The 12,679-nt window shown below is 36.8% G+C and overlaps 1 protein-coding gene across 3 annotated transcripts in view; it reads right to left on the bottom strand.

Moving 5' to 3' along the window:
- The window catches only part of CHN1 (chimerin 1), a 203,131-nt gene that overhangs the window by 125,926 nt on the left and 64,526 nt on the right, over positions 1 to 12,679 (bottom strand). Inside the window, exons 5-6 of one of the 3 annotated variants that reach the window (XM_060621788.3) lie at positions 6,201 to 6,232; positions 3,793 to 3,906 (exon numbers count right to left, since the gene is read on the bottom strand). In XM_060621788.3, the coding sequence (XP_060477771.1) occupies positions 3,793 to 3,906; positions 6,201 to 6,232 (146 nt within the window). Of the gene's footprint in view, positions 1 to 3,792; positions 3,907 to 3,982; positions 4,129 to 6,200; positions 6,233 to 12,679 lie in introns of those variants that run through there. The other 2 variants (XM_060621789.3, XM_078451147.2) reach the window with 2 other exon arrangements.

Below are 12,679 nucleotides of genomic sequence, written 5' to 3'. Positions count from 1 at the left end.
AAATATTAAAAAAAAAAAAAAAAGGAATTGGTTCTAAAACTATGAAAATTGTACAAATGTTTTCCAAATCAAACTCCTTAAATTATCTTGGATTTTTTTTTAATAAGTGGTACTTGCCATATGTCATTAAAACTGTAACTAATCTGGGGCGCCTGGGTGGCTCAGTCGGTTAAGTGTCCGACTTCAGCTCAGGTCACGATCTCGCGGTCCGTGAGTTCGAGCCCCGCGTCGGGCTCTGTGCTGACCGCTCAGAGCCTAGAGCCTGTTTTGGATTCTGTGTCTCCCTCTCTCTCTGACCCTCCCCCATTCATGCTCTGTCTCTCTCTGTCTCAAAAATAAATAAACGTTAAAAAAAAAAATTAATTAAAAAAAAAATAAAAAACTGTAACTAATCTAAACGTCGTCAACATCAATACACAGAAAACTCCAAAGTCACTTTGAAATACTTCATGCTTCATGATACATAATCTAGTGCTTGGGCCAGCATTCTACCTTCACGTGGATGCCTGTCTGTATGCCTTCAGTGTATAAAAAACTTTCACTGAGCAACAATCATTTTCATGGAACCAAGGGGTCAACATGAGCAAAGGCCAAAAAGCCAGACAAATCTGGCCTGAAATTCAGGCTGGGACAGGGTATGGGAGAAGATGCTGCTCAAGAGGAAAGTTAGATGTTAACTACGGAAGACCTCCCACGCTGTGTACTGGGAATCTCTTTTCTGATTACGGGAAAACTGGTATTGTGACAGCACACACACAATACATAGTCCCCCTATGTAATACCTCACATTCTACACAAAGATCATCAGTGAAGGATTAGGCTCCACGATAGTGGGGAGATGCCAGCAATGGAGGGAGGTATGTTCTTTGAAAGCTTGTGCCCCACTCGACACCACAACTTTGCTGACTACTGCAGCAGGTTTTAAGACTGGTCATGAATGATACTGTGTAAGACACATTCAAGGAAACAAAGCTGGATGGAGGGAGATTTCCAAGCAGTTATGGCACTAATCTTGAAGTCAAAAAGAAGGGTAAAATTTGAGACACCTGAAAAAATAAAAGACTGTTGGGTTTGGCCGTGTGAGATGAGCAAGAAGGAAAAGTCTTCTTAACCATGAGATAATACAGGCACGGTACCTTGGGCTTTCCGGTCTATGAAAAGCTATGCAATACGAAGGAAAAAAAAAAAGGTGCACTCCCAAATACAAAAGGTAAACTCGAAATTAAAGTTAATTTTAAAAGCATTAATTTTTAAAAAAACCTAAACAATCTTAACACCAAAAAATATATATCTGATATGGGATATAGCGTTTGCTGTGTGATATGAGGGGAGGGCCTCTAAAGGGAGTAGTGCCAGGGCCTACAAACATCTTAAAATAGAGCTAAGAGAAAAAAGAAAAGTGATGTCTTGGTTTCAGTCTTATGGACTGACTAAATCATAGTGTCATCAGCTAACAAAGGGAATATAGATGTTACAGCATATTTGGGAGTAAAACTGGTGAGTTCAGTTTTGGACACAATGAGGTTGAGGTGCCAATGGGGCAACTTGCGTTCAAGGACGTGTTCCAAACTTAAGGGCCCACGGTTAACACAGTAAAAGCATAATGAACGCTGATGCCTGTAAATCATAAAACTGGTTCCCGAAGAAATAGCGCATTACGTTAAAAACAAAACAAACTGATGTGAATTGGGAGAAGCACCAGTTGAAACGGGGACTATCAGATACATCAATACGACTTATTTTCATATTCTCCTTAACACTTCCCTGCTGTACATCTAGCTCAAAGCAAGGAAGATCATATTTTAGCATATAAATTACTCACAATGTGTACTCACAAATTCCCTACTCCCACTACCACCGCTTTTACTCATTACTATTTCTTTTCCATGTGACAATTTTATGGTCATTTTCAATAACAAAAGGAAGGCTGTAGGGTTCCCCAAGACATATGAGTTAAAAACATTCCCAACAATCTAATCTCCTCTATTCTCTATTCTAGGATTTCCTGCGCTGGAGTGGATGGAAAGTGATTCAAAAATGACAGTTAGGGGTAGCATGAGAGAGGGTGAGAGGGTGGCAAAGAGGTAGAGCTTGAGGGCCTTGGGTGCTACTTTTCTCTACAGCGAACCCTTGACCCTAGGGTGTTTACTGATGTCCTTCAGTGAAAACTGAGTGACAGCCACGCTAGAAGATGAGTGGCAAAATGGCATAATGGAAAGTACCTGAACCTGGCAATCAGGCAAGACTGAGCTCAAATTCAGTTCTGTAACTTACTATGTGATCTCAAAGGGATTTAGGGCAGATGGCAATAAAGGGGAAAGGAAGAAGAGTGTTGTGCAGACACCTGTCTCCCCCTCACCCCCACCCTTCCTTCTTTGTTATTCTGGTCTATAAATCTTTACATGTACACTCGTTTACCCTAGACACACAGATGACCAGACTATTTGGAAATGAGGTGTTGCAGAATCCTAGAATTACAAAATGTTATGAGTGGAAAGAAGAAAAAACTGACTTTAGGAAGTTCTGTATGATTTATGCCGAATCAGTCTTTAGTTCATTTAGTGGTAATAAAATAACTATCTGAATTCCCAGCCCAGATTTTTTTCCCCTGTATGCCACAATGTAAACCTGAAGAACAATATAATTAAATAATTGAAGGGGGATTTACACTTTATAATTTGCCATAAAAAGCCGATTTCCACGCATGCAATGAGCTTTATTCTGCAAGTACACAATTAATCCAGAATTCAGTACAAAAAAGTACTGAATCATATTGTTCTCCTTGTCAGAAAGATTAAGTCTTGTGGATGAAATTAAGAGCAGTCCCTGCTCGCTCAAACAGGCATAAGTGATTGGAGAAAGCATTCAACACGCTCATATTACAGCAATAACATCATCTTTCTGTTCTCTCCTAGTGGCTACCAAAGGAAATTGTCATGTCTTTGACCTTTTTCTTAGGAAGTTTCTACTTTTAAGTCTTTTCGAAAGAATAGATGAATGAATGAACAAAGACAACAGGTAAATATTCCAGGCCTTTGGAGAGGCAGCAATGTAGAGTGAGTAAGAACACAGACTCTGAAGCCAGATTATTTGGGTTCACATATCAGCTACACAAATTATTAAATGTATGACCTTGGCCAAGTTATTCAATCACTAGGTCCTCAGTTTCCTCATCTGCAACGTGGCGATACTGACAGTACATATATCCTAGAGTTGCTGAGAAGATTAAATGAGGGTCGAGGCGTGATGTAAGGTAAGCCCAATGGATAAGCATGCTACTGTATTACTGTTCTGTTTTTATTGCAGGGTCAATGGAAATATTTGTTTCTGGGCACTGTACTATAAGCTAAGAACAGCCAAAATACTAGGCAAAGTTTAGTTGACAGGAAAGAGCCAAGAGCTCTCAAGAAAAGCTGCTTCAGCCAAAAGCCATCCGAAGAGAAATGATATTGGCTTTAATTTTATGAGTTACAAAGATCTTTTCTTAGCTCCTTTCCTTATTCAAGAAATAGATGGGAGCTGACACAGCAGGGCAGACGGGGGAGAATGGGTAAGATGAAATAGAAGAAAGCAGCTACAATAAAAATGCTTTAAAAGTTTTTCAATTCTTAATTACTGAGTGCTACCATTCATGAGGAATTTTTTAAGGGTCTCAAAGCTATTAAAATGGTAATTAGGTCCCAAGAAAACAAGAACCAATTCAATTACATGCTGGATGCTTTTAAAATTTAAAGCCCTCTATTAAGAGGGTTTTAAATGAAGCACAGTTATAATTACAGGTCCATGACCAACCTTAAAGCCAAAGTGTAGGTTCCTGGCTGACGCTGGCTCTCGCGAATGAGGTAACTCCCCTCAGCCACACTCAAGAGCTGGTCTGCTTCTTCTCGGGAGATCATGCCGTGAAATCTAAGAAAAAAGTCATTTCAGAAACTGAATGCTTTCCACCTTTCTCAATAAAGCAAGATAAAACAAAACCCTCCACCTAGACAAAGTACTGCCATATAATCGAAGGGGAGCAGTTGGGTTTAACTCTGCTTGTGTTTCTCTGGGCCTGGCTCCTGGCCAGCTTCTCTGCGGTAATGAGAACCGCACCAAGGTAGTTCTCCAATCCATTTAACAATTGTGAAATCAAAATTCACATCCATCTAAGGGAAGATCAAACCACCTCTCTCAAGAGGACAATCTCCTTCTTATGTAGCCAGCTGACCATATGGACGTACTAAAAAATATACAGAAACGTGTCCCATTTCCTTCCTTCACGCTAGTGGCACTGCTCCAGAATTTTGGCTCACAGTGTATGTTGGCAAGCTGCCAGGACCCTGGGTTGCCCTTAATTGGCATGATTGCCCAATAATGTGCATAATCTGCATCACTGGATACTCAAGCCAAAAGCAAACAACAGGAATACTTGCTTTCGCTCCCTACTAAAACCCTATTTTTGATTAACGTGGAAAAAAAGCACGAAGAAAAAAAACATAAATAACACATTCTTTACCCAAAGGCAGTGGATTCATTTATAGCATTCGGACAGGAAACACTGACAAAGAAAGAAAATGTTAGCGGTGACTGCTGATTAATACTAAAAACTAAAAACCACCTTGTATCTGTATGGTGACTTACAATTTACAGAGAACTTACACGGACATTACATCCTTTCAGTAATTCAAGGATAAGTGAACTGAGAGACTGCTCGAGTGAAACCGCGGTTTTTACTGGTATGAAAGAAACAAACGTCATCTGATTATGGAATGATACATTTAAAAGGCCCTGAAATGGCACCTTAATAATTTAGGAACTATACTAGCGGGTAAGTGCTGAGCTTCCGGAGTCGTTCACGGGGGAACAGTTCTGTCTTTCTCAATTCAAGTCTTAAAACAGTTCATGATACAAATGTTCAAGTCATAACAATCAGGGCAGCTAGGTCTGAAAGGAGACTCCAGGAATTTCTTATTTCCATATATTCCTCAGTCGTTCAGAACCAGGTCCATCAGACTCTGCTGGAGGCAAGAAGATGGTAACCAATCCCTGGTAGTTGCACATTCCATTAGATTAGCATACTGGCATTTTGTTTTACGTTTAAATGACATTAATTAATCAAATTAGTAAAATTTAGTATTTATTTGTTTTTAAAAACTCAATTAATTTAAAAGAAAATCTCATTAAAGGACACAAGTTTTGGAAAAGAACTTGACAACAAGGGTATTTAAAGAACTGTAAAACTGTTCATATCAGTTGAACCAAAATTTCAACCCCCGAAAAAGCTTTATGCGCCAAGATGTTTCTGATGGTGTTATTTTTAATAATATAGTTTAAAAGCAAACTAAATGCCAGAAGCAGCAAAGTGACGAAATCATGGTACAACTATAAAAACCAGCAGTGGCTCTCCCCAACTTATGTGTCTGTGTTCTAGTCACAAAAGTCTTGAAAACTTAGAATTTTGAAAACATTTAAAATATTTGCTATATACATCACTGTTTATCTGATACGATCATAAGTCTTGAAAAACAAATGATTTTATTTGAAGAATGACGGGATTCTTCATTTTTAGGTGATTTTTATTTTTCTTTCCAAAGGCCTATATTTCTCTTTTTTATATATATACTCAGAAAAATTAGTAGGACTTTAAAAATTATTACATTTTTCATAAAATAGAAAAATGCTCATTAATATTAAGTGGAAAAATCAGGCTGTAAAATTGTAATACCTAATTGTTGTAAAACCATTAGGAAGACAGAGCCTCAGAAGGTAATATTTCAAATTGTGAACATTAGTTATTTCTGCACAGCATAAATTCACTTTTAGAAAATTTGGACAATAAAGAAAAGTGTTACAAAAAGCCACCCATCCCACAGTACATACATATGTGAATATGTATTGATACACTTAATATATACATACACACACAAATATATCCATTTTCCTCATACACCTCTAGTATTACTTATCTATATGAATTGCATCTGTATTTTAACATCATTCCATATATACATTTTTCCATGCTATTTTCTTCTCTACACTTATCTTTATTTTCCATATTTTCACTAATTAGAAGAATTCTATTTCTAATGAAAAAAACAATTTAACTCACTCAAACTTGAATACCTCCTTCATCTTGCTTTTATTTTTACTAAAAGCATCCATTTACCTGCCTCTCTTACATATTCCAATCTATAAAATGTTTTCTCATAATCCATACTCACTCTCTTCCATAATACTTTGGTCTGTTTTCAACCTATTTGGGAAGAAAAAAAAAAGATATTTGTGAAAATGCAAATGTCCACAACCTAACTCAAAATTTTGCATTTTGTATTTGTGGCAAATTAAAGCATATATATATAATTAAAGTATATATATATATATATATATATATATATAAAATTATGTATAATAATTATATAGTATAATACTTATATATATAAATATAATTAAAGCATATTCATATATATATATATATAGTTACACACACATATATATAATTACTCAGCCATAAAAAAGGATGGGATCTTGCCATTTGTAATAATATGGAGATATTATGCAAAGTGAAATAAGTCAAAGACAAATACCATATGATTTCACTTATAAACAGAATCTAAAAAACAAAGTGAACAGACTCTTAAACACAGAGATCAAATTCATGGTTGCCAGAGGGGAACAAAAGGGAGGGGATGGGTGAAATAGATAAAGGGGATAAAGAGGTGCAAACTTCCGGTTATAAAATAAGTCATGGAGATAACAGGGAATGTAGTCAATAATATTGTAGTAAGGTTGTATGGTGACAGATGGTGACTACACTTATTGTGTTGAGCACCGAGTAACCTACAGATTTGCTGAATCAATATGTTGTATACTAATGACATTGTAACTAATAGACTAATGAATAGACTAATGAAACCAATGACATTCTATGTCAATTACACTTCAATAATTTAAAAAAATAAAAAATAGGGAGCCTGGGTAGCTCAGTTGTTAAGCAACTGACTTTGGCTCAGGTTGTGATCTCACAGTTCATGAGTTTGAGTCCCACGTCGGGTGAACTCGTACCGTGCTTTGGATGAGCTCCAGCCCCATGTCGGGTGAGCACGAGCCCCAGGTGAGCCCTGCTTCAATCCCTCTCTCTCCATCCTTCTCTCTCTGCCCCTTGTGGGATTCTCTCATTCTATCCCTCTCGCTCTCTCTCTCTCTGCCCCTTGGTCACTTGTGCCCTCTCTCTCTGTCTCAAAAGAAAAAATTAAAAAATTAAATTACAAACGTTTTAAAATTTTTACTAAAAAATTAAAAATGAAAATAAATATATTTATGCCAATATACACCAATAGAGGAATAAGTAAGCTGATTTATAGTAAATGCACAGCTTGGAGGAATGTGTAGCTCTACAGGGACTAACATGAAGAAGTCACCAAGACAAACCATTAAATACAAACATAAGTTAGGAAATAATTATACAGTATGACACCATTTAGGAAAAGCACATTTACATGTAATGTTTTAATATGTGTTCATAGATATATAGAGTTGTGGAAAAATATATACCAAGTTCCAGTGGTTTCCTTCCAGGACAGTTGGGGAGGAAATGAACTGATAGGCCCATTAGAAAGGCAAAAGAGAGGTTTTAGTATTATCTGTAATATAATTTTGTTTTTCTTTTTTATATATTAAAATTTTTTCTATTGGAGAGAGAATGAGCACAAGTGGGGGAGAAGGGCAGAGGCGGAGAGAGAGAGAGAATCTTAACCCAGGCTCCATGCTCCGCATACAGCCCAACATGAGGCTCGATCCCATGACCCTGAGATCAAAACCTGACCCAAAACTAAGAGTCAGATCTTCAACCGACTAAGCCACCCTAGCACCCCTGTAATATAATTTTTAAACGAAGAATGCATTCATGCATTGCTGATATAGCCGATATCACCTTTAAAAAACAGAAATCAAGATTAACTTTTATGTAATTTAATATTAGAGTCTTGGACACATCAGGATCTATTCCCTCAATGGAGTCCCTCAAATTGTAAGATCTTTGGCTGAAGGTAAAAGCGCTTTATCAAGCCTATGGGAATGAAGTAAAATGAAAGGAAAGTTCTTGAATGCACCCTACTCATGGATGAACATTCTCAACAAGTACAAAGTGGCGTGGCTGAGGAACTGGTGGCCATAAATGGTGTACCAATCCAATGGTGTTACAACCCAAGACAAACAGTGATTATGTCCTACATTAAATGCACGATAAGCTTCCACTGATTGCCTAAATAGTCATCTTTGTAACACAAGTGATTAGGTTTTACATTGCTGAATAATTATTTTGCTTTACTCAAAGATTTTTTGAATTAAAGGAAATTAGGTAACTTCCTTAGGATGATTAATATTACTGTTAAAATATACAACAAGCCCCAAATAAAACTGACAAACCCATTGCACCTTGTCTGCATTTCTATAATGGAAATATCAAATAAAACAAGTTTAAACTAATTCTTTTTCGCTCTTATCTAGATAGTGAAGGGGTTCAGAACATGCCATTTTAGGGTAAGGATTATTTTGCACTGAAGGCAATTAAGAAACAGCATGGAAGAAACAATTAGCCTGCCCCCTTTCCAACTCAAGGCAGGGCATAAATTTCCCTTTGTAAAGGGAGGGGATAGCTTTACAACAAGGAAGAGATAACAGGGAGAGAAGAACACAATGACTCGGGGAACAACTCTTATCATCTGAGATGACTTGAGTCTGCATAATAAACCTTACCAAACAACCCTTATTTACTAAACATTTCCCAGTCCCCTTCCCACGACTCACCCTAACCCCTCTAAAGCCCAAAACACTTCTGTCTGGTCTCTTCAGCACACTTTATCATCCTTTGTTCAAGTGGTATAGAAGCCACTGGGTGAAACTGCCTCTTTGGGGTTTTCAATTACCTGTTGTGAGCCCCTCCTCCTGTGTGCATATGAAATAGACCTGTTGTATTGTTTTGCTTTTTTTTTTTTAAGTTTATTTATTTTGAGAGAGCAAGCAGGGGAGGGGCAGAGAGAGACGGAGAGAGAGAGAGAATCCCAAGCAGGCTCTAGGCTGTCAGCACAGACCCCAAAGCAGAACTCCATCCCACGAACTCTGAGATCCTGACCTGACTGAGCCAAAATCAAGAGCTGGACGTTTAACTAACTGAGCCACCCAGCCTCCCCAGAACTTTTCTACTGTTAATCTCTCTTTCATCAGTTCGATTTGTTGCCCCCAGGCATTGAACCTAAGAGGATAAAGGAGAAGTTTTTCATTCCCTACAACAGCATTTAGATTTTTGCTGATGTCTAAGATGTCAATACTTAGGTGGTGAGCTGGAATTGTCTCTTCAAACTCATAGGATAGCATTACTCTGATACATAATCAAATAAAAAAGGGTTAGTAATATAAGTAATGATTATTAATGATCCCAACTGATTTACTTTCAAATACATCAAACTGGGAATCTAAATGTCATATGCAATAATAGAATGTATTTATATGCTTATACAAACATTTGTATAAGCATAAGCTTCTAAGTTTCTAAAAAAATAATTAAAAAAAATAAAGTTCATAATAGTAGTTGAGGGACTTTTTACAGTCTGACATCAATATGACTAAGTAAGACCTGATTTTAAATTAGTACTTATGTTGAATTATTTGCTTTGCTTTCTCTAATTTTCTGTTTAGTTAACATTTTTTTCATGATACCATATCATGGGTAGGAAAAATGGCAAACAAGGGGAACAAAAAAGATTCCAACTAAAAATAAAAGATGTTCATAAAATGCTTTGTAGCTTGGCTGTCATACCTCAGAGACAGAAAGTTTTAGATTAATCTACCATTATTAAATATGACATAAAGTGCAAAGTACAAGAATTCAATAAATAGTAGATGCCATTTTACAATATTTGAAACATCAATGGAATTTGTTACATTAACATTTACTGTAGTTTTGTAACTAATGAACTATTTTTTCTTTTTTTAATGATTATTTTTTAATATACAGTGTTATATGGGGCGCCTGGGTGGCGCAGTCGGTTAAGCATCCGACTTCAGCCAGGTCACGATCTCGCGGTCCGTGAGTTCGAGCCCCGCGTCAGGCTCTGGGCTGATGGCTCGGAGCCTGGAGCCTGTTTCCGATTCTGTGTCTCCCTCTCTCTCTGCCCCTCCTCTGTTCATGCTCTGTCTCTCTCTGTCCCAAAAATAAATAAAAAACGTTGAAAAAAAAATTAAAAAAAAAATATACAGTGTTATATATTTTCTTTACATATATATACATATATATACGTATACATATATATACGTATACATATATATCTATATGTATACATATAGATATATATGTATACGTATATATACATATAATTTGAGAGAGAGAGAGAGAGAGAGAGAGAGAGAGAGAGAGAGAGGGAGGGAGAGAAAATCTTAAGCAGGCTCCACACACAGTGAGGAGCCACATGGAGGGCTTGATCCCATGACCCTGAGATCATGACCTGAGTTGAAATCAAGATTTGGATGCTCAACTGACTGAGCCACCCAGCCACCAAGAACTATTTTCTTCATATGTAAAACATTTTAATCAAATTCACCAATCACACTCTTTCAAATTAAAGAAGTCTTATTTCTTATCTTATTTTCCACAAAAATAAGAAGAGCTTGTTTAATATATGTTTCTTGCTCTCCAAAGGAAATCTGGAAACTGTAGAAATAAACACTAAAAGCATTATAAATGTTAATTCCCCCCCCTCCTCCCCTACAACGTTATAGACTGACCTTTCAGATTAGTTTTTTTTCACTAAGGCAACTTTATCCCATGACTATAAATCAGAACAGTTGTTCCCCCACCCACAAATTTTTCTAATTTAAATTCAAATTTAAAGAACATGTAATTCTGAAGGCAATGTCACGAGAACAGTGAAGCAGAAAATTCAGAAAATTTCCAAAATGTTTAATGCTGCTCTTTTCTAACAGTGGTATTGACCTGGTTAGAAGTTACAGAAAATCATTATCTCTTTCTTGTTCCCACTGTAAAAATAGTACTTGGAGGCAGGTACTTTAAACCTAGTCTGGAAGTCTATATGATGCTTGTAAAAGTTAGGGTATACATATATGAAATTGTAAGAAATAACAGAACCCTGGCCAAATATTTACTATTTTTTTCAGGCAGCAGTCTAGAGTATATATATAAAGTCTACACACAAAGTACAAATGTTTACAAGTGTCAAGATTTTGTTTTGCATTGTTTTTCAAAGTGGCTCAGTTGTTTAGAGACATAGAAGAGGGGGAAAAGGGAGAAAAATACACATTTGGTATTTGCTTCCTACAATGGTAGATTCCGAATTAGTAAGTCACTCAGTACTCTAACTTTGGATCTATTTTAGTTTCCTGTATTAGTCAGGCAGGAGGAAAGGGAGAAGGAAGTGAGAGGAAGAACAGGAGGAGGAATTTTACAACCGCTCAAGGACAATCAAAGACTAGAAATGGAGGGGCACCTGGGTGGCTCGGTGAGTTAAGCATCCAACTTTGTCTCAGGTCATGATCTCGCAGTTCATGGGTTCGAGTTCCACATCAGGCTCTGTGCTGATGGCTCAGAGCCTGGAGCCTGCTTCAGATTCTGTTTCTCCTTCTTTTTCTGCCCCTCCCCCACTTATTCTCTCTCTCTCCCCCCCCCCCCCCAAATAAATAAACAAAAATATACACACATACATACATACATACAAGACTGGAACTGGATAACCCGGAAGGATGTGCTACATGTAAACAACGCACAGTTTTCCACTGAAGTACAATTTTTTTTCACTACATTTTCTAAATTACTAGGTTTTTTGGACTGCACTTTATACCACAGAAAATATCAACATGGGTAATAGTTAAGCTTCAACAAGCCATAATAATTTAAACTTACAACAACTTAAAAAAAAAAAAAAAAAACAGTGCCAGCATAGTGGAGGAGTAAGTACACATCAAATAACTACATGGCTGGAAATGACTTCTAGGGAAGAAGTGAGAAAAAAGAGATCAGAAATGTTATAGAACTTACAAAGACTGTTTAATTTTTTATCCTCCATTAACAGTAAGATAAACTTCTAGGTACCTGCCGCCCTCCTCAATTCTGTAGCATTCTTGATGATATTTAGATCAAAGTGAAAAGTGCTAAGAATGCAGCTTCCTTTTCATTGTACTTTAGACTTAGCCAAGAAAACCACTAACCTTCAGCATGCCAAATAGGTTATTTCTCTATTTACTGTCAGATTTCGCAAATTCAATGAAGAAAACGTACTTACAGGGGTTTTTTTAAAGCTCTGTAATTACTACTCAGTGACTTGCTAAACACCAGTTATTCAGCTTCCTGATATTAGTTTCTTCTTTTATTAATAGACTGAACTAAAAAAGGATAACAGATAAATTTAAAAACACAAGGTTCCTTGTTCACTACTTTCCCACCTTAGATTAAAGCAATTTGTAGGTTTTGGGAATAGAGAGGTAGAAACCACCAATCTGTTTATGTAACAGTTAATGTGGTAAAGGAGCTCTTTTTGGAATTGTAGTTGTGATCTCCAATTTTATAAATATACTTCTACATTAGGGCATCACAGATTGTGACATCAAAGCATATCTTACTACCCAATTGCTTACGAACGCTGAATTTTAAACAAGAGCAAAAATGACACAAAAAAGGGGCCCTTTCAAAAGT

This window comes from Panthera onca, chromosome C1 (genome assembly GCF_046562875.1).
Source record: "Panthera onca isolate mPanOnc1 chromosome C1, mPanOnc1 haplotype 2, whole genome shotgun sequence".
In the NCBI taxonomy this organism is placed as follows: Eukaryota; Metazoa; Chordata; class Mammalia; order Carnivora; family Felidae; genus Panthera; species Panthera onca.
Note: the sequence above shows the minus strand (reverse complement) of the source record. Positions and strands in the feature narration are given on the sequence as shown.